This window comes from Parasteatoda tepidariorum, chromosome 4 (assembly GCF_982258835.1).
Source record: "Parasteatoda tepidariorum strain Cologne lab strain chromosome 4, Ptep-v5.0, whole genome shotgun sequence".
Classification (NCBI taxonomy): domain Eukaryota; kingdom Metazoa; phylum Arthropoda; class Arachnida; order Araneae; family Theridiidae; genus Parasteatoda; species Parasteatoda tepidariorum.
The window spans coordinates 88692114-88715422 of record NC_141758.1 but is presented as its reverse complement, the minus strand read 5'-3'; the positions used below and the strand labels follow the sequence as shown (position 1 = coordinate 88715422).

The 23309-nt window shown below is 30.3% G+C and overlaps 1 protein-coding gene across 1 annotated transcript; it reads left to right on the top strand.

The window, feature by feature from the left end:
- Positions 1 to 1137: 1137 nt before the first annotated feature.
- LOC122273073 (retrovirus-related Pol polyprotein from transposon 412) lies at positions 1138 to 22184 on the top strand. The gene is made up of 5 exons (XM_087161585.1): positions 1138 to 10870; positions 14918 to 15107; positions 20197 to 20376; positions 20619 to 20715; positions 22024 to 22184. The coding sequence occupies exon 1, from the start codon at positions 2838 to 2840 to the stop codon at positions 7497 to 7499; it is 4662 nt and encodes a 1553-aa protein (XP_087017711.1). The 5' UTR covers positions 1138 to 2837; the 3' UTR covers positions 7500 to 10870; positions 14918 to 15107; positions 20197 to 20376; positions 20619 to 20715; positions 22024 to 22184.
- The last annotated feature ends 1125 nt before the right edge of the window (positions 22185 to 23309 follow it).

The following is a 23309-nucleotide window of genomic DNA, read 5'->3' as shown; positions in this document are numbered from 1 at the left end:
TTCTATACGTGCTTTTTTTATTAAATAAATAATTTTCTTTAGAAAAAAAAATAGCTAAATGAATTAAAAAGACATTTAAAATTGCACGCGGAGATTAAAATTCTGATAAAATTACCGTACTGTATAGTAATAGTACTTCTGGTAAGAAAAAATAATAGTGATAAAATCAAACTATATGGTATTTGCATCATTCATTCGGTACTTTGTTTTGTTCATACGGTAACGATTTAACGGAAATTCTGATTGTTTTTGAAAGCCCATTAGTATAATTTGATAGAGAAATAAAAAGGAACTATATACAGTCATGGATGGTGACTTAACACCTATAACACAATGGAATTTTTCTTGACTTGCAACAGAGCAATCAGCAAAAGCAGTTAAAGAAAGACTGACAAAGATAAAAATGTATGATAAAATGTGATCTGTTTAGGAAACGACATATTTGTTCTCACGAAATTGCAAAATTTGTTACTAAGTTTGTCAAGATATAGCTATACAGACTGAAAATTAAAGAACACTGTTTCTTGCTGCAGGCCAAAGAATTCCAACTTAACCCATACGTATATTAATTTTGTCATCAGATTATGTTACTCATGTGTTGCTACAAATGGTGGCTATTTCAGAAACATCGTTTTATGGTAATACCTAACTTCGTGACGTACTTTGAAATTTGTAAACAAAACTATTTCATTTCCGTAACTGAACGCAGCAAATCTTACAGTGCCAGAAAAAAAATGGACCACCCTGAATAACTTTTGGTGTAATAATCGGATCTTCACATTCTGCGATTTAATTATTCAAGTGAGTGCGACCTCAAATATGCTAATTAATTAGGGCAAACGATATTTTAAGTTATGGATTCAGACACAAAGACGTACTTTCCTTGAATAAACATACTTTTATTTCAACGAATTTGGATTTCTGACCCTTAAATATTGGGGAAAGTCGCGTACTGGGAAATATTGTCCCAATAGTTTGGTCACGAAAGCGGTTCAAAATTTTGGTCTCTTAATGTTAATTTTATTTTTTGCTCATTTCGTCGTAACTCGAGAACTTTTGAAGGAATTGAAAAATTTTTGCACACAATTAAAAATTATTCAAAGATGATAACATGCAAAATTTAACTTTTAATAAATGTTATATCGCTGGGCTTTGCTTTAAAAGCCAGACATCATAAAGTATGTGAATGTATAATCAAGTATTTTGGAAATGAAGAAAAACTATGTATTATATTAGGGTATTAAATCTCTGGAAGCGGGTTAAGGTATTATTTCAACCTGGAGCAGGTAATGTGTGTTTTCCCTAAATCCCTTTCATTAATTATTTATTCCCTGTTTTCAAGTTCTCTTTTTCCCGCTCTGACGTACGAGCGAACCACCAATAGGTAGTAGCTATAGCTGTGACGAAATAATGTCGTCATCGAACCTGTGCAGCGTGGACGGTGTGGCGCGCGATCTACGAAGGGAGAGTTTTTTTTTTCTCTCTCTTAGCTTCCCGAGGTGATGGTCGTGACTGGCGCCTGCAGGGTCCGGAATCAAGTTAACGCGGCGGGACGGACGCGTCCCTATCTCCCGATGGACATCACGATAAGTTTTCCTATTTCTTTTCATATTGCTTCGTTTAACGCTAAATTTAAATAAACTAATTTATTTTTTTTTATTTATTAAATCCGTAGGATCCTATCAAATAAGTAATTCTAATAATTAAACTTAACTTCGTGGTAACTGTGCCACGTGCTCGCGCTAATTTAACTTAATATGAAATGAAAACTTAATATTTTTTTTATCTTTCCCTGCTCCAGAGAATCTTTTTTTTATTGTATTAAAATGATTAGTAATGATTTTCATTGTCATGTTTAAATTAGAATGTTAAACCACATGAGGAATGTTATACTTAATTGTTTTAGAATGTTAAACCACATGAGGAATGTTATACTTAATTGTTTGAGCTGAACATGATTAATATGATTTTCAATAAATATTGTAATTTTATATAAACTTAACTCTCATTTATTAGCAGTTATTAATTGATTCACTTTAGGCAGTTATTGTGATTTTAGTAGCTTTTAGTTATATATTTGAATATTTTCCTGACAGGCTCGAACCTGATTTTAGATTAGCTTAAATAATTTATTTGGAGGAAAATGCTTGAATTACTTTGATTGCATAAAAATAATAAAATATTAAATCAAGATAAATAATTTTATTAAGAAATCTAAGCCCAGATGCAATTAGATTTAAGTATTAGTGAAGCACGTGTCGATCCACACGCGTTGATTTAGACTTGAACTAGAATAGTAAATTGTTAATTCTAAATTTTTCTTAATTAATTTCATAATTAAATTAATGAAACGGTTCGATAGTGATGAGTAATTATCAAGGAATATTAATTATTTTTCTCCACTAACTAGTTATTCAAATTCACAACGCAATTCAAATTAATGAGAGACACATTTTTAGATACTGTTATATGTCTCCATAAAGCAAATATAACAAATGGTGCCGTGACACCTGTTAGGAAAAATTTTATTTCAGTAAATAGTAATATTTAGAAGAAAAAAAAACTTTTTTTTAACGTCATGTTCAGCAAATGATTTTGAATTTGATGCATATTATTTTCATTTGTGTGTTATTTTGTTATTAGTATTACTGGTATTAAGGTATATTTATGTGAATGTGTGATATATTCCCCTGATGAGATTGATATTAGTGGTTACAAAGCTAATTAGATTAATGCTTTCAAAATAGCAATTATTTTTAGGTAAACTTTCACTAAGACAAAAATTTTAGTTTATATATTTTTTTTTGAGTGTTGGTTTTTCCGTTCTTTAACTAGACATGACTGATAACCAGTTAGAAGGTCTTTCTACAAACTCTACGGGAGTAAAAACAATAGACATTATTCCAGTAGTCAAAAGTCACACAGTTTCTGAGTTCTTACCCGTGATCCCATCGTTTGACGGAAATTCTAATTTCTCTGCTTTTATAGATAAATTTAATTCGATTGCTGACTATTGTAAATGGGATGATAATGACAAAATTTTGGCTCTTTCGTTACGCCTTATCGGCGAAGCTCAGGAATTCGTATCCACTCAGCGAGAGTTAAGGTACACTAAGGATTTTAAATTGTTAGTTAAATCGTTAAGGGAAAGATTTGAAACTAAATCGAATATGGCTTCATATATAACCAAATTAACACAGGCATATCAGCTGCCTTGTGAAAATGCACGCCAGTTTTTCAGCCGTTTAGAAGGGATATCATATAACTGTATTCCAGGTAATGGCGGTGAAGAGTTTGAAAGTTATAGAGAACAACTTTTGTTATCCGCTGCTAAGCAAGGTTTAAGGGTTGAATTGTTAAGAGGAATTGCATCGACCGCACTAGATAGTTATAATGAATTTAAAAAACATACTCTTACGTTTGAGGAAAATTTTAAGTTAATTGAGCCAATGCAATTAGCGGCAGCAATTCAAGCTAAATCGGAAGATAATACAGCAGCCAAAATAGATGATCTAAATACAAAAATCGAACAGCTTACACTAACAATTTCTAAAATGCAAACAAAACTCGATACCGAACAAAACAATCGGGAATATAGAGAGAAGCCGCGTCAAACACATAGTGCTAGAAATCGTTATCAGAATCAGTCTGAAAAGAAATGTTTTAACTGTAAAAAATTGGGACATTTAGCAAAGAATTGCCCAGTTCCATATTGTAATTACTGCAAACGTATAGGTCATTCAGTAGAGAATTGTTTTAAGAAAAACAGATTTAAACTAACTAGGGGTGAGGTAACTGCACCACTTATCTCTGTGGATACCCCCCACGTGGTGTTAAATCAGGAACCAAATTTAAATAATGAAAATGCAAACAAAAGTACACTTTCTGTGGAAAGTTCAGAATTTTTTCCTAACGCTAATATTTCTAAGAATTTACCAATTGTTAAGGTAGACATTAAAAATTTAAATTATTTTGCTCTCGTGGATACCGGATCTACAATTAATTTAATTTCAGAGAATATGTTAGAAGAACTTAATTGGATTGACAAACAGAAAAATTGTAGGATAGAAGTACAAAATTTTAATGGAGGTCTTGTTAACATCAACAAGTCAATAAACTTAGATCTAAAAATTGATAGCGTAAAATTTTCTGCAGAATTTTTTGTTTTGCCCAGGTTATCTCGAGAGTATGACATAATATTAGGTTACCCTTGGTTAAGTAAAAATAAATTCACTTTAGATTGTAATACTAGAAACCTAAGAAATAGTGAAATTGATATAAGTTTCGCTCATGCAAATAATACTGAAACTTGTAATACTTGTGAGTCCGAAAAAGGTATTTCCTTATTTACGACCCAAAAGACTGTAGTACCCCCTTTCTCACAGTTGGTAATTCCCGTTCGTAACAAACATAAATTCAGTAAACATACTGAACAAATACTTCTTTTGCCCAACAAAAATATAGACAATCTTTTAATTGCAAGAACGGTTTCTTTGGCTTCTGATAAACTATTTATAAATGTCATGAATGTAGGTGAAACCCCTATCCATATTAATAAAAACGCGTCCCTCGCTAAAATGGAATGTTTATTTGTACCAAATAAAGATAAATGTAATAATATTGACACAGCTCAACTTGGAGAGGATTTTGAATGTTGGGGTGGAAATTTTCAGCTTGATCATTTAGATGCTGAACAAAGAGATAGATTGTTGGAATTTTTAAAAGTTTACAAGGATGTTTTTGCTCACTCGGTCACAGATTTATCTGAGGGATGTGAAACGCTGTTACACAAAGTTGATTTGTCGGATGACATTCCTGTCAGGCAACGTCACTATAAAGTACCACACCATCTAAAACAAGAACTTGATAGACAAATTAATGAATTGCTTGATATTGGTATAATTAGCCCAAGTGATTCACCATATGCAGCCCCCGTGGTTTTAGTGAAGAAAAAAGATCAATCATACCGCTTATGCACCGATTTCAGGAAATTAAATTTAAAAACCTTACCCGATTCGTTTCCCATACCCTGCATTACCGATTTGGTGGATAATCTGGCTGACGCAACGTTATTTAGCTCATTAGATTTATGCAGTGGGTTTTTTCAAATGAAAATTCATCCTAGCGACAGATATAAGACCGCTTTTGCCACCGAGCACGGTCTCTACGAATGGAATAGGGTACCCTTTGGGTTAAAAAACTCCCCAAACAGCTTCCAACGATTAATGTCTTTAATTTTATCAGGTTTAAAACCCTTGCAAATAGCCGTATATTTGGATGACATTATAATAGCCTCGAAAACCGAAGAAGAGCATTACAAAAAATTACAGCTGGTTTTCGAACGTCTTCGCCAACACAAATTGAAATTAAAACCATCAAAATGCTCATTTCTAAAAACAAAGATAAAGTATTTAGGTTTCCTAATAACCGACGGTAAAGTCTTCCCAGATAAAGATAATATTAGTGCAATAGAAAATTTTAAAGTTCCCAAAAACTCTGATCATGTTAGGTCCTTTATTGGAGTTACCGGTTTTTACCGCAGATTTATAGAAAACTATGCAAAAATTGCATTGCCGTTAACTAAATTGACTAAAAAGAATTGTAAATTTCAATGGACTCCTGAAACGCAATCCGCGTTTGATAAATTAAAAACTGTTTTAACACAACAGCCTTGTTTAAGCTTGCCAAATTTCGAGAAACCATTTACAATATTCACTGACGCATCTAAATATGCGTTAGGCGCCGTTCTGTGTCAGGAAGATGAACATCAATTTTTTCATCCCGTCGCATATGCCAGTAGAAAACTTAAAAATCCCGAAATAAACTATTCGACAGTTGAGAAAGAAATGTTAGGTGTCGTTTTTGGTGTTACCCACTTTAAACAGTATTTATATGGAAAACATTTCACGGTATACTGTGACCAAGCTAGTTTGTCCTACGCCTTAAATGTAAAAGACCCTACATCTAGAATTGCGAGGTGGGTGATGACCTTACAACAGTTTGACTATAAGATTATTCATAAACCCGGGAAATCCAATCTAACAGCAGATTATCTATCTAGGTATGTAGAAAGTACAAATAATATTGTGAGTACTAGTTTCTCCCCAGAATTCCGAGAAAGACTAAAAATTCATCAAAGAGAAGACCCCCATTGCAGCAGAATATTCAAACTAATCGAAACGAACAGTAGTGATCTAGGTGATTTACCCGTGATCTATTTTATTAAAAATGAACACTTATTCTGTACTCTAAAAAGTAATAATAGTCAAGGCAATCCCGATAAATTAGTAATCCCCTTAACATTAATACCCGAAATATTAAATCTGTGTCATGACTCCCCAGCTGTTGCTCACCAAGGCTTCACGAAAACCTTAAAACGAGTTAAATCATCATTTTATTGGCCTCAGATGTATAAACATATTATGAATTACATAAAAACCTGCAAATCTTGCGTTGGAAAAAGGGCCCATAAACCAAATAAACTTGCTCCCCTCCAGAGAATTCCGGTTACCAGCCAGCCTATGGAATGCATAGCAATTGACGCTCTGGGTCCACTCCCCGTAACGTATTCCGGAAATAAATTTATTTTAGTAATTAGTGATTATTTTACACGTTATCCCGAAGCATTTGCAACCCCTAACATAAAAACCGATGAAGTAGTACGTGTTCTTGAAGAGTTCATTTCACGTCACGGTATTCCATCAAAAATAATATCTGATCGTGGAACCAGCTTCCTCTCCCAGGCAATAATGAAAGTATATCAATATCTAGGTATTAAAAAACATTCGACGAGCAGCTACCATCCGCAAACAGACGGAGTGGTCGAACGCTTGAACGGAACGCTTATTAATTCTTTGAGTCATTTGGTTAATGAGACTCATAACGATTGGGATAGGCACTTACCTTTTGCACTTATGGCACATCGAAGCGCAATCCATTCTTCCACCGGTTATTCCCCCGCTGCTTTGCTATATGGACGCGAAATTAAACTCCCAAAAGACGTTCTAACAAATGAAAAAACATTTTCATATGCTGATCATCGAGAGTATGTATACGATTTGTCCTTGAGATTAAAAAAGTCGTTCCAAAATGTCGAGGAAAATTTAAAAACGTCAGCATTAAAACAGGAAAAGCAACGAGAAAAAGTTAGCAAAATAAAAGATATAGAGGTTAATGATATTGTGTATCTTTACACTCCCCAGCTTTCGCCAGGCTTAACACGAAAGTTCGCGAAACCAAATAAAGGTCCTTTTAGGGTTAAAAGTAGGACATCCCCAGTAAACTTTGAAATCGAAGACGTAAGGGATATCAGTAAGACACAATTGGTACATGTTGACCGCATAGTAAAGGTACCAGAGCGAATAGAATTCCCTAACTTATTAGTTGAAGAAAGAAACACTGATGAGGTTTCAAACAACTTTGAGACTGCTGTAAAAGTGTTGGACTCTAAAAAAGACAACACGCATGGTTATAACTTAAGGTCAAAACAAAACAAATAAGGTAAAAAAAAAAAAAAAAAAAAAAGTAACATAAATTTTTGTACGAATGTTTTTATGTATGTGTGTTAAAAATGTTAATTTGGGTGTTTGGGTTTTTCTGAGCTTGGAATTGTATCTTTTGAGGATAAGTTCTTCCATTTTCCCCTCACCGTTCCCTTCTCAACAGAAATTCTTGAGAAATCTTGTTGAAAGCTCCAAATAGAAAGAACTCTTGATAGGACTGTCAAACATGATGAATCACCTTAAGAAATTCTTCATAACATAAACTTTACCTCAGATAATCTAGTTGACTATTTTGTGGTCCAACTGCAAAAGAAGTAAGACCAGACAGAGACCTGAAACGAAAGGAAATTCCTATCTACTGCTCTCGTAGCCTGATCAACTGTGAGGCAAAGGAGAGAATTTACCTTACAAGACAACTTTCCCTTCAGTGCTAAACGTGATGAAATGTTGAAATCCCCGGATTGGCCACTCGAGGAATAAATAGTTGATTACCAAAGCAATGATGATGGAAAAAGGCTTCCATGGCGCCTGGAACCCTCAACACACACCGAACTAGTGCTCAAAAACCAAAAACATGATGGAAGATTGGCAGACGTATTTGACTCTGAATCCCGGATTTTTTTTTCCTTTCCTGAAAAACCATTAAATCCAGGAACCCTCAGTGAATCCTCGAAAGATGACAGATACATTCCAAGCAGGTGAAATGCTAAACAGAAGAGGATCTTTTGTGAACACTTAATAAAAAAATTCATCCTCAATGACAAAGTTTCGTTAGCTAAGACAATTTCCAGAATTTGTCCTCTTGGGTGCAATTCCTCCCCTCAGATCCCCGAACTCCCCTCTCTAAGGTTATGTCATATTTACTGTATTTGTTATGATATGTTATCTATGATGTTTGGTAATAAGGCAGATTCAAATTATAATATGTGACGTCAGTCTGAAAGTTTAAAAAAAAAAAAGAAATTTTTTTTGAAAAAGTCTTCTTTTGCTTAAAAATATATATATGTATGTCTGTGTACATAATATATATATTTTTTCCCTTACCCGGTTGGTATGTTATATCGCTGGGCTTTGCTTTAAAAGCCAGACATCATAAAGTATGTGAATGTATAATCAAGTATTTTGGAAATGAAGAAAAACTATGTATTATATTAGGGTATTAAATCTCTGGAAGCGGGTTAAGGTATTATTTCAACCTGGAGCAGGTAATGTGTGTTTTCCCTAAATCCCTTTCATTAATTATTTATTCCCTGTTTTCAAGTTCTCTTTTTCCCGCTCTGACGTACGAGCGAACCACCAATAGGTAGTAGCTATAGCTGTGACGAAATAATGTCGTCATCGAACCTGTGCAGCGTGGACGGTGTGGCGCGCGATCTACGAAGGGAGAGTTTTTTTTTTTCTCTCTCTTAGCTTCCCGAGGTGATGGTCGTGACTGGCGCCTGCAGGGTCCGGAATCAAGTTAACGCGGCGGGACGGACGCGTCCCTATCTCCCGATGGACATCACGATAAGTTTTCCTATTTCTTTTCATATTGCTTCGTTTAACGCTAAATTTAAATAAACTAATTTATTTTTTTTTTATTTATTAAATCCGTAGGATCCTATCAAATAAGTAATTCTAATAATTAAACTTAACTTCGTGGTAACTGTGCCACGTGCTCGCGCTAATTTAACTTAATATGAAATGAAAACTTAATATTTTTTTTATCTTTCCCTGCTCCAGAGAATCTTTTTTTTATTGTATTAAAATGATTAGTAATGATTTTCATTGTCATGTTTAAATTAGAATGTTAAACCACATGAGGAATGTTATACTTAATTGTTTTAGAATGTTAAACCACATGAGGAATGTTATACTTAATTGTTTGAGCTGAACATGATTAATATGATTTTCAATAAATATTGTAATTTTATATAAACTTAACTCTCATTTATTAGCAGTTATTAATTGATTCACTTTAGGCAGTTATTGTGATTTTAGTAGCTTTTAGTTATATATTTGAATATTTTCCTGACAGGCTCGAACCTGATTTTAGATTAGCTTAAATAATTTATTTGGAGGAAAATGCTTGAATTACTTTGATTGCATAAAAATAATAAAATATTAAATCAAGATAAATAATTTTATTAAGAAATCTAAGCCCAGATGCAATTAGATTTAAGTATTAGTGAAGCACGTGTCGATCCACACGCGTTGATTTAGACTTGAACTAGAATAGTAAATTGTTAATTCTAAATTTTTCTTAATTAATTTCATAATTAAATTAATGAAACGGTTCGATAGTGATGAGTAATTATCAAGGAATATTAATTATTTTTCTCCACTAACTAGTTATTCAAATTCACAACGCAATTCAAATTAATGAGAGACACATTTTTAGATACTGTTATATGTCTCCATAAAGCAAATATAACATAAATATTTTATTTTATTTAATAACAGTAAAAATATTTAAATTGCAAGGTACATAATTTTTTACATCGTTTAAAAGAATGAAATTTTACATTGCAAAATACAAAGTTAGAGCGAAATCGGTTGACGTGAGAAATCGAATTTTAAAAATATGATTTTTTTAAAATTTGATTTCACAGGATTTAATTTATTTAGATAAAATACTTTTTTTACTCTGATTTCGTAACTTAAAATATCGCCTGCACTAATTAATTAGCATATTTGAGGTCACCCTCTCAAGCCATTAATATTGAGTCCCAGAACGTGAAAATCATTACATCAAAAGTTATTCAGGGTCCCTTATTTATTTATTTTTTTTCATTGTATTCTTTTTACGATCTATCTCTTCCTGTTTATTTATCATTGATTATTCAAATCATTAGTCATTTTTGGAACAGCCAATTATAAGAATACTATAAATTTTTCTATCAGATTTCTAGTTTTAAATTTTTTTGTAATGTTTGATTTTTTGTGCCATCAAGAAACAAAACAAAACGTGGAACAACATTTTCCAAAAAAATATTTTTCAACAACGATAATTGCTTGGAATTATAAGTTTCGAAATCCATAGTCCCTCAAACATTCGTCATCAGACGTCAATTTTATTGATGTTTTTCCCATGACTTCCAAATAATTAAGCCTCAATTATTTCTTTGAGATGATTGTAAGCAGTTATTTCAATCAGTAACTGTGACACTTTTGAAGAAAAAAAAATATGTCACGCTTAGCTGACACATGCGAAAGTCTTTTAAAATCTTTAATACACTGAAATGGTTACGCTGTCTAATCTTAAATTTAAGAAATTCAAGGAAATATTTTGATTAATTTAAGTGCCATACTTTTTTTTTTCAGAATGATCAAGGTCGAAAGATATCTGAAGTCAGTGGGATATTTTAAGAACTGACTGGATGAAGGATGTAAGTTTTTAGTGATTTTGAGTAAATTGGCTTTTTATGTTTTTGCGCTTGCAATATAAAATAAACTATATGCCTTGCCTTTACTTTTTATTTACAAGCTTATAGTTGGAGAAATTTATAAATCTCCAGCATTCATTTAAATCGAAGAATAGGAGACAATAAAAGCAAAGAATCTGGAATATATTATAGAACAGTGGTTATCAACTGGCTGCCAACGGGCTACGTCCGGCCCACGAAGCCTTTTTTTGTGGCTCGCGAACTAAAATATATTAGTTGTTATTTTTTTGCAGAAAATTTTCTTAAAAAATCTTTATAGGTTTAAAATACTTTTCTTTCGTAAAAAGCCTAATTTCTTCGTTTCTGTAAAATGAAACATACCAACGATGCAAAAAAAATTATTTCTCTGGTAAAAATCTACTTTGTATTTTGATTTATAATTCAATACTTTTGTTTTGTACAACTGGATAAAAATCTGACAGTAATATTTAATGTTCCTTCAAATATAAAAGAGTCCTATATAAAATTTTGATGAAGTTGCGGCCCGCCATTTGACTGGTGTTCTTAATTGCGGTCCCCGGCCTCATGTCAGTTGGCAACCCCCGTTATAGAATCTATAACTGTATCATGGAATATATAAACTGTTCACCTTCTGTTGGTCGCCCTCTGAGCATTTTAATTTTTCGACTATGTTGCGAAATGCATTAAAACCTTCTTTCACTTAGATCTGTATGCTCAATGTTTAATTGTTTCGTTAAAAATAATCGTTATCAAATCATGATTGTTATTATTATTATTAATATGTTTTATTTATCATTGATTAATTTTTATTTTTCAACAGTAAGATAATTATTTTTTTTTATTATTATTACTTACTTTTTCCCCATGAAATGTAAAGGTTACGATACATTATCTCATCGGGAAAAAAATTATCCCATCTAGAGAAATCATGAACATCCTATTTTAACCCAACGTGCCTCTGCCTTTGTACCTGATAATTACCTGTGTTTGGTTAGGAAATGAGTCCGCTAATTTTAGCAGGTACATCCTCAATAAGTCATCATGCAGATCGACCAAATTGCAATCGTAACTTTTCCGCTGTTCCAGGTTACAATAAGCCATACCGATTTTCCATGAGATTCCAAGTTAGATGGTTTTGAAGGCCAAACAAAAGGTAATAGGGTTCATGAGTGATTGATTATAAAGACAGTTTTAAATTCTTTTTTTTTTTTTTTTTTTTTTTGGTAGCACCATACTCATTATATAAATGTTAACCGAAATACAACATCTGATCATCCAAAATGTTTGAATAAACATTAATTTTAAAAAAAAAACTCTGTGTCAAGCTTATAAATAAATATGGTCCTTTCAACCTACTAAATTTCAACTCTGAAGTTGCCTTCCTACGGCTTGTAGAGCGCCCCAGTATTACTCATCGAGTATTAATCCCAGAAAGCATGTAACCTTACGACAACGTTGTGTTTTAACTTTATTTTCATTGTCACGAAAAGGTTTGCACTAAAAACCTTTTTTCAATAAAGCAAAAATATTGCAATTTCCAACCTTTTTTCCTAAAAGGAAAACTAAATGATTTTTAAAGCTTTTTTAAAAAACATTGTTACTTAGGCTAAAAAATAAGCAAATGGCAAACCTTAATATTTTCATTTTTGTTCGTTGTCATGATAAGGTCAGCAGAAATATAAAGCTGAAACCTTTTTCCAAGGAAAGAAAATAAGGCAAATATTAACCTTTCCAGCGAAAATATTAATAAATAATTAGAAAATATTTTGCAAAAAACCTCATTTTAGGGAAAGCAAATAAACGAGTATAAGACCATGTTTTTGGATTGTTTTCTAAGGTCTGCGAAAGTATGCAGCGAAAACCTTTTTTTAAAGTTTTCTTGTAGTCACGGTTTAGATTTAAAAAGTTGGGAAAACATTTCTGTTGAGTCTGAATCATATCAAGTCAAGGGCTTTACCGTCTTCCTGTTATAACGAGAAATACTTTAGCAGTTTTCGAGTTTTGCTTTTTTAAGAAAATGTGAACCCAACAAATAAAAGTTAACGTTAATTTTTCGAAACTTTTCATTCGAATAATCACATTAAAAATGAATAAAATTTTAAAAAATTTCATTTTGATCTTCAATATTTTTTTTCTTCAGAAATTTAAATTTTTTTTAAAAATTGTCTTTAGGGGTCCTATGCGTTGCGGTTCCTTTAAAATGTGTGGCCTATTCTCGTTTATTTTACCTCATTGCAGACCTAATTATGGTATAGCACTAAAATATCCGCTCCAAGAGAATTTTATTTAAAATATTCGATACAAAAAATATACAAAAAATTCGCCCAACAGTCCCTTGTGAACTAGATGGTCCACGATTTGTGACTAACGGCGTGATGGTGACTATAAAATCAGCATCGCGCACCTTCCGTTTTTATTTCCACGACAAGCTGGTACCTGCTCTAAAGCTGGGTAGATTCAAAGTCTAGACCCATAGCTTTATTTCATCATATCTTAGGAGTGAATTTAAAAACTTTTTGCACACAAAACTCACTGTATAGTGTGCAAAATAAGAAACAGACCTCCCTGAATAAATTTTGATCTAATGACCGGATCTTCACGTTTTGTGACTCAATTTTAATGGTTCGAAGGGATGGCATAGGCTAATTAATGCAGACGATATTTTAACTTACGAAATCAGGCGCAAAATTTTACTTTCTCTGAATAAACATACCTTTTTTCAGACGCATTTAGATTTTGAACCCCCAAAATATAGTGGGTTGCCGCAGTCTGGGGAATATGGTCCACATTGTTTGATCAGGAGAGCGATCCAAAGTTTGGATCCCTTAATTGTAATTTTACTTTTTGCGTCTTTCGCGATATATCCAGATCTTTTTAAACAAGTTGAAAAATTTTGAACAGAATTTAAAAATTCGTTATTCTAAAGATAATTACACGCAAAAAATTATTTTTCGTAGGCATTTATTATTTTTTATCATGTTATTAAATAATAGCTGGAAAAATTTTGAATTGTAAGGCATACAACTTCTTATTAAATTTTAATGTAGGTAATTTTGCATGGCAAAACACAAAGTTGAGTTAAATCGGTTGAATTGTTCCTGCGTGTATTTAAAATTCGATTTCTCAGAAACAATTTAACCGATTTTGCTCAAATTTTATATTTTGCCATGTAAAATTACCTATTTCTAAAGGATGTAAAAAAATACATACCTCATAATTTAAAATTTTTCCGACTATTACTTTATAAAATAATAATAAAAATATTTACTAAAATATACTTCTTCCATAACATAATGGATAAACGAATTTCATAATTGTGTGCAAATATTTTTCAATTCGCTTAAAAAGCTCTTGAAATATGGTGAAATACGCAAAAAGTAAAATTAACATTATGGGAATCAACTGTTGGACCGAGCTCCTGGCCAAACTATTTAGACCATATTTCCTTGATTGCGGCTAACCTCTAGATTTTGGGGGTCAGAAATCTAAATCAGTTGGAGAGAAAAAGAAATTATTTAGAGAAAGTACGATTTTTGTCTGATTTCGTAACTTAAAATATCGTCTGCACTAAGTAATAAGCATTTTTGAGGTTATAGTCCTAGAACGTGAAGATCTGATCATTAGATAAAAAGTTATTCAGGATGGTCCGTTAAATTTTTGCACACCGTATAAAATTTCAATTATATCAATTGCAGTTTTTGCGATCAATGTTATAAGGTTGAATTTTTCAACTCTATTTCACTTGGTAGAGTTAAAAATATATTAAGTGCATTAGTGGATGTATCTGTATATTTATAAATCTTATTTTTCATTCATATAGTGTTTTTATTCTTAGTACTTTATTTACAATTTAACCGTGAAATTAAAAAGTTATAAATGCTGATTATTTTATTTTTGAAGAATAAAATTTATTTATTTATAAAATTATATTCAAGAATTTCTTTTCTTTATCGAAAACAAAATAGCTAATTAAATTGTATTAGCATTTTTCTAATGTAATTAATGCTTGTAATCGTTTTTGATTTCTAGGAATTTTGTTTTTGTTCAATCATTATTTAGAATAAATTATAATTGTAATCGACATCTAATTCTGGACAGCGACTAGTTGAATTGTATATAACTAACTGATGATCAGCCCCAGTCTACCAGCAGCGACAAAAAATGACGCAAGCGGCCAACTCATCCTGGTGTGAGAGATCCCTTTGACGTCGGGCTAACAGTAAGAGATTTCCTGAACGCAAATGTGGTGAAATTTTATCGAAACAAATTTTCATAAAAGCACAAGATGGTCTTAATACTTGACAAATGTATTCCATTGTCTCCTAGATTGGGTTCAAAATTAAAAGGTTTCAGGCATGAAGAACTGTATTTAATATCATTTATATGAGGTGTAAATAAATAATTGTTTGAATGTTTAGTTTTGGTATTATTCAATTACAATCAAGTCTTGTAGATATGTTATTTGTACGTAGAGATTTTACATATAATTTTGAAATAAATTTGTCAAACTGACAATCAAACAATTTGCAACTACAGTAAAATGCTTTCTCTAAAAAGTTTATGAGTTAACAGGTACGTAAATGTTTAACCATTGCTGATAATTTGCATCAGTTTTTCAGAGTGAAAATTTTTTTTATATGCATTTTCAACAAAACACTGTTGAAAATAAAAAATTAGTATTAAAATGTAAAAGGAAGTGATATAAGAAAAAACACGTTTTTCTAAAGGAGGAGGGGAGGCTAAAAGTCAGCTTAATTAAATTTTACTCAAGTCGTTTAAAAAATCTGGTCTTTTAAATCTCTACTTTTCCTTTTAACGTCTTATTTGTATTAGCTAACAACTATATATCTAAAATACATAAAATGAAAACGGAAAAGCAATAAATAAACTTTGAAAAAAAGTTCTTTAAAAAACTAGAAAAACTTCTATTAGCCCTGCTGTACTGAAACTTTAAGGCAATACTTTATGTTCAAACTTCAAAATTCTCATTCGATTAAAAATAATAATAAAAAGAAAAAAGAAACAATCTCACTAAATTTAACATTAGAAAATTATTGTAAACCTGATTCCCCTCCATCCAATAATACTGTCTTAAAAACTTACGTCATGCGCAACAAAGCACTAATATTACTGCTGGTGATCATTATCACTCTTGGAGTTTGCTTTCGCAATTAAAATTGAAATTGGAGTTTAAGTTTTATTGACATTCTGTTATATTGTTTCAAGTTAAAGATATTCGATTTTCTTTTCAACAAAAAAAGTAGGTACACCGTTAGATTGTATTTCATTTTCATTATTAAGTATTTAATTTACGTATTGTTATTTTTTTTAAGATTATCAATTAATATTACCATTTAACTTAGAAATCTAAAACTTAAATTTATGCTTGAGACGACACAACCTAAGGGACATTGATTATTATGCTCTCTTCTTAATTTCAATAAATTTTAAGTAAACACTGAAACTATAATTTAAATTTAACTATCAATATTTTAATTTATTACTCTTATTATTATTTGACATTAATTTATTTTTTTTGGATGTACGCGTTGCCTGAAGATTCATGTAAATAGTTCCAGAGACATTGCAAAAAAAAAAGCAAAAAGTACAATTTAAATAACTATTAAAAAATGAAATTAATACTAGCGTTAATTAAACTTGCATTAATATGAAAATATAGCTCAACTAATAAAAATTATATTTCCCAAATTGGAGATTTATTCATATTAAAATTTTTATGACGGTTCAGACTACTTATCAGGATTTTAAAATCCAAACTGTGTATTACCAGGGCTAAAGAGAATAGAAGGGCTGGTTCACTCCTTTGTAGTATCTCTTGCCGCGCCGATCCTCCGACGTCACTCTAGTGACGTCACTTTGGCGCAAAGCTCGCACTTTTACTTCAAGAACGGAGCGTTTGGCCTTACTAGCTCTAACTAATATTGGATCATTTCTTTTTGCGAGATATTCTAAGACATTTGTTATTTTCTATAATGACTTTCCTCAGTTTTCGCAGTGAATTTACAAGAATTTAAAACTATTATCGAAATGCCAATTTGCGCGATTGCAACTTGCAAAAATTCTGATATAAAAACAAAAGGAAAAAGTATAATTTTTCGCGTGTTCCCTAAAGTAAATGAACAACTATGTAAAGAATGGATTCCGAAATGACACAGTTAATATAAAACCGCAATACGTTTATTCTGTCGTAAAGAACTTTTATAAAAATTCATTATCTAAATAGAAACCGCCTCGCTACTTCATAAAGAAAGGCAGGTGAAAAGAATTAAAAAATAGATAAAGTCAAAGAAAATTAAAATGTAAGTAAAAAGTATAAATAAAATATATAGTATATAGTTGAAATTCTCCTAAATTCATAACATATTTTTTAATGTAGTTATTCTAAATATTTATGATTTTTTTTAAGAATTATATTCTCTTCAATTTAAATATCTATATATTATATCATCGTAAATTTAAATGTCTAAAAACAATTGTAAAATTTCTAATGTCATTATGAACCTAAATTATTATTTTGTTTCAGTAATTAGCGTTTAAGGTTGATGTTTCCTAATGATTAAGTATGAACAAATTGCTATTAACGACATATTTTAAAATCAGGGATTCTAAATTTAACTTAACTTATCTTTATAAAAGAATATGTAGATAAAAAAAGTGTCGATATATGCCTTCATTTTTCTTAATAGTTAAAGTTAAAACTGAACTTTTTAAAATAAAGTATTTATCGTGTCATTTTCACCAACTAGCAAAACATTTTTTATAAGTTTAAAATGGTATTTTTTTAATATAATAACCAAGAAAGTTTTTTTTGAACTATGTTTATGAACGGAAATAATGTGTTAATTACGTAAAGTTTGAAGGCTAATAACCAGAAAAAGTCTAACTTATTTTTACAAGAGAAAGATGCAAAGTTATCATATCTTTGCTTGCGATCTCCGAGATCTGTAGACACAGTGACGTCATGAGGAGGGAAATCGTAGCTTCAGCTCTAAGAGCGGAGTGAACTAGCCCTTGTATTCTCTTTAGCCCTGGTGTATTACTGTGTGTGTTTGAATCTGAGTTTTGCCAAACGTAGCATTTATAATGCTTTCTTCGCGCACTTTCGAGTTTATTTAAGGCTAGAAGATTGCAATTTAAATTTCGGTAACTTTCCAATTAGCTTAAGCTCATTAATTTCTAGACAGAATAATATGTGTTTTATTCGTTTTCTAACCACTATAAGTAGAATTTATTGCTTATAGGAATAATCTTCTATCGAAAATGTGACTTTTTTATTTGGTAGCAGGAATGTTCAATTTAGAATTGGAACTCTGTGCTATATGTCAAAACATATTTTAATCGCTTTCTGTCCACTATTAGCACAATTTATTGCCACATTATTGGCTGATAGGAAGTCATCATAAATCGAAATGTTAACCCCTTCCCGACTAGCTAGTGCGCGAATTCAGACTAAACGTCTTATCGGGATGCATGCACACCGTCGCTTAAATTAATTACTTTTATAATTTTGCGAAAAAAGTTTAGATTTATTTGAACGTGAAATACGCAAAGAATTAAATTGACATTAAAGGTTGACCCAAACTTTTGATCCCTCTCCTACCTAAACTATTGGAACCATATTTTTAATATTGTGACGACAACCAATTTAAAGGCAGGAATTGAAATCCTACTAAAAGGAGGCATGTTTTTTCAACGAAACACTTTTTTATTGTTGTCTGGTTTTATAATTTAAAATGTAGTCTACAATAATAAATTAGGATATTTAAGATAAGGCCCTTGAACCAAGTTTGGGTCACGGTTTAGAACAGCGGTTTCCAACTGGCGGCCCGGGGGCCGCATCCGGCCCGCGAAGCCTTTTTTCGTGGCCCGGGAACTAAAATATATTAGTTGTTATTTTTTTGTGGGAAATTTTCGTACAAAATCTGTATGGGTTTAGAATACTTTTCTCGTTAACAAAAACCTAATTTCTTCGTTTCAATGAAATTTTACATACCAGCGGTGCAAAAATATTTATTTCTCAGATTTTGCATTCAAGAAAATATTTATTCAAATACAAAAATAATCGTGAATGTTGCTCTTTTTTATTTCATTTTTTTTTTTTTTGTATTTTGTGAATATAATTTAGCATGTATGTATCAGAAATTTTCTCGAAGAAATTCTCCGTTTTAACTTTTTGAAACCACTCAATTTCGGCGAAAATATTTACGCACACATTTAAAAATTTTAAATTTAAAATGCAAATATCTATTATCAGGTGATTGCAGTAGACAAACCTCAATTTTCTCATTGAACATTTTGTGTGCTACTGTATAAGTTTTATGTCTTAACAACTTGATATCTGTTGCACATCAATTGTTTAATACATAGCTGCACATTAAAGTTATTGTAGCCCGAATCATTTAATATGCAGTTTGATATTTTTAAAAATCTACTTCTTATTTTAATTTGTAATTCAATAGTTTTGTTTTGTACAGCTTGGTAAAAATCTGACAGAAATATTTAATGTTCCTTCAAACATAAAAGAGTCCTGTATAAAATTTTGATAAAGTTGCGGCCCGCCATTTGTGTTTTTAATTGTGACCCCCGGCCTCATCTAAGTTGGAAACCCCTGGTTTAGAACAACAGATTTATTATTTTAGGGAACTACCCTTTTTAATCCTGTTTTAAGTGGTTCATAATAATACTCTGTTATTATAAACCACTAATCATTACCGTGTAATAAAATACTCAGTCAGGAACAGTTTCTGCGATCATTAGTAAAATACCACGGATAACCCCAACTGTATCTAAGTATTAGATAGTATTGAATTTGTCTGTAATCTGCAATTTAATGCCCTGTTTTCATATTCATTTAAATACATTAAAATTTTATTTGACCATCTGATTCTGAAAAATTGTCAATTGTTTCCTGTATTTTTGAAGAAAAAACAAAATTTTAAAATAAAACGAGATTTAACGTTATATTTCTACGCTAATTATCTGGTACAATGTTGAATTTTTTTCTAAAATTAAAAAAGTGTCAAAGATTTTCTTTTTTGTAAATTGAAGGGCAATTCTTGAGTCCTCTACCCAACGCTATTCACTTAAGTAATTTTGTTTGAAAAATTGCTTGTTTTTCTATATCAATTAAGTACTTTAAAAATTTTCTTAATCCGACTGAGCGTTTCACATTTTTGTAATTTCGTACGGAAATTTCTACTCAATACACAACTTTTTCATTGAACAAGAAAAAAAAATTGGATTTCCATCAGAAAATGAAAAAATTAAAAATGTTTTATATTTTTTAGAAAGATTTCATGTTTAGCTGCCATGGTAAAGACTGTATGGCCTTTGTGGCAAATCTTCTTAGAAGGTTAATAACAGATGAGGTGGCCATCTGCTACAGTTTAACAGTTTAACTGGAAAAAGTAAAAGTGGACAATTGAAAAACTCTTTTGAAAAGACTGACATTTACAAGATGATTAGAGGTAACTAATAATAATAATAATAATATATATATATATATATATATATATATATATATATATATATATATATATATATATATATATATATATATATATATATATATATATATATATATATATATATATATATATATATATATATATATATATATATATATATATATATATATATATATATATATATATATACAGAAGAATTATAAAATTTCATTCGCATTTATTCATTTATTCACTTTTTTTAGATGTTTGCATCCAGTCTTTTGATACATTTAAAGAAAACTATTTTAAAGAAGCCTTAAGTGACTGGCTTTCACAAGCCAAATTTAGAAAAGGGAGAAGGTATGTTTTATTTTGTTTTTAAAATATTATTGAGCAGATAAATTTAATAGTACATTAATATATAATTAATATATAATTTTAGTTCATTAATATATATTTTTCTTTATATATAAAAAGAAACTTGTAGTTGATATTTTAAATTATTGGCAATTATAAATTATGAAAAAAAATGAAGAGTTTTATTTGTGTAAAATCTTTTTGTAGTGAAGTTTAAAAATATATACTTTTAAGAAATTTTTTTTTCATTGTTAATAATTCATTAATGGTAATAAAAATACCTGCTATTATTTATTAATTATGTGTGATATTACATTTAAATTAATATAAAAATTCCAATAACAGTTAAATGATAATCTTATAAAAATATTTGAAAATCTTAAATTTACTGTAAAATGAAATCCGATCAAAATTTTAAAAATTACTCTATGAATTTAGCGAATTCGTGTGGAAATTTAAAATCAAACTAAATTCTGTAGCTCTGAAATGCTTACAAGTAGGCACGCAAACAAACTCAGGAGTAGACTTATTATTTTATTGTATATGGACAGGATGCGCGAATACTTTTATTTATTTTTATTGATTAGTTTCATGTTTAAATTATTAACGGAGTCACAGTATAACTTCGTAGACAGATTCTGGTGCAATTGTTTTTTTTCCTCGTATTTCACTAAAAAAATCTGTTTAAAAAGATTTTTGTAGTTTTCCTATAGATATTTCTATACAAAAATTACCTTTTTTTTTTCAAATTACAAAAAAAAAAAAAATTTACTGTAAAATGTTTTGATCTGAATTATTATGCATATTTATTTGATTTGTTCAAAGTCTTTACTCTTCGACGACTAAAAACTTTGATATCGAAATAACAACAAACATTATATTCAACAAGTTCAGCTCAAGCCAGAGAACAACGAAACCTGTTTTCCACAACCCTTCACAATGATCAACACACATAATGGGCATGAAGTTCTCTCGCTTCTCATGAGATGACAAGACAACCACAATTCTAATGTCTATGGTAAACACCATCTCTTGATCCACAATCAAAATAAAAATTTTAGATATCAACTGTACAGACTTTTACCGAACTGTGTATGATCTGATATGCAGGAAGAAAAAATCTTATTTACAAAGATTTTTTTAACAGTTTTTGTTTCAAAAAAATTCTTTTACTATTTTTTTTTCCAGTAGCACGAAGAAATTTTCTACTAATCAGAGATCTTCTATAATATGATTAATACAGGGTTTCTGTTTGTTTTTACAGTGTAGTTTCAATTCCACTGATGTAAATTTTCCCATTTTATTTTTCAGGGAAACGAGAGCTGGAATAACCACAGTTGCTGAATGTTCTGAATGTTTGACAACTTCATTTTTTATTTCTGCTTCGACATATTTTTTATTTTTATATTGATGTGTAATTTTTTATTTGATACAACAATTATTTATGGAATAAATATTTGTTTAAAAATCTATTTATTGCTATTGTATTTTCTACATTTGAAATCCAATTGTTTTTGAGAAATTTTTAACCTATTTGAGCTACAAAACATAAAAACTGGCTTTTATTTTCTATAGATAATATTTTAAGAAGTGTCCCATTTATCTAGACAAAAAAAAATGCTTTTCCATAATATCAAAGAAAATAATATTAATGCCAGTTGTTAGCACTATGAATTAAATGTTTAAATTTTGTTTTATCCTGTTATATACTTAAAAATTAAGGTAATTTTTCTGTGTGTCCAATTTATTGATTTAAAATATAAGCGTTGCAAAAAAAAAAAATTCAAATATTTTTAACATTCTTATTTTGTTGAACAAAAATTTGAACTATTTTAGCATTTAAATCTTAATTTTTATCATTTTTAATGACTTCCTGGTGATTATCAATTTTAACAGGAACTTTAAAATAAAAATCAGTATTAAAGAAGTGAGTTTAAAATTTAAATATATAAACAATATTTATAAACTTCATGAACAAGGAAATTTCTTATACGTAGGGAAATATGCAAACATTCTTTTTTAGCTCAAAGAAGAAATATTTGGAATTTTTTCGCTCAGTTCTTACAGCAAAGTAAGTTAGACTGATTAAAAATGACTATTTCCCCCAAAATAATCAAGCAAAATTGATGGAAAGGAGAATTTACCTCGGACTGAGAAGCTATAAGAAGAAAAATATAAAACAAATAATAAAACGCGCTGTCATACAATCGTGGGAGAGATGACATCACGTTCAGAATGACGTTTTAGCTGACGTACACTAGCAATAGTATTAAATTGCATTGCCAATGAAAATCTCATGACAAGGTAGATTTTAGCTGAGCATACGAAACGCTGCAAACGAAAACCTTATAATTACGTAGATTTAAGATGATTTTCATCTTAGAACTAGCTTTATTCAAGGTTTTTTTCCCACTTGAAAACCTTAAGACAACCTCGTTTTATGGTTGTTATGTAGAAGGTTTTTTTCCAAGGTTTTGGATTAGGGTAATGTGCGTAGAATAGAGCAGATTGTCGCAGACCTCGTTTTAAGGTTAGAGGGTTTACATGTAAACCGTATAAAAACCCTTTTCAGGTTTACATGAAAAGGTTTTTGTTGG

What these genes read in the sequence shown, in the direction of transcription:
- LOC122273073 (XM_087161585.1), top strand. Translation starts at nt 2,838, where the DNA reads ATGACTGATAACCAGTTAGAAGGTCTTTCTACAAACTCTACGGGAGTA.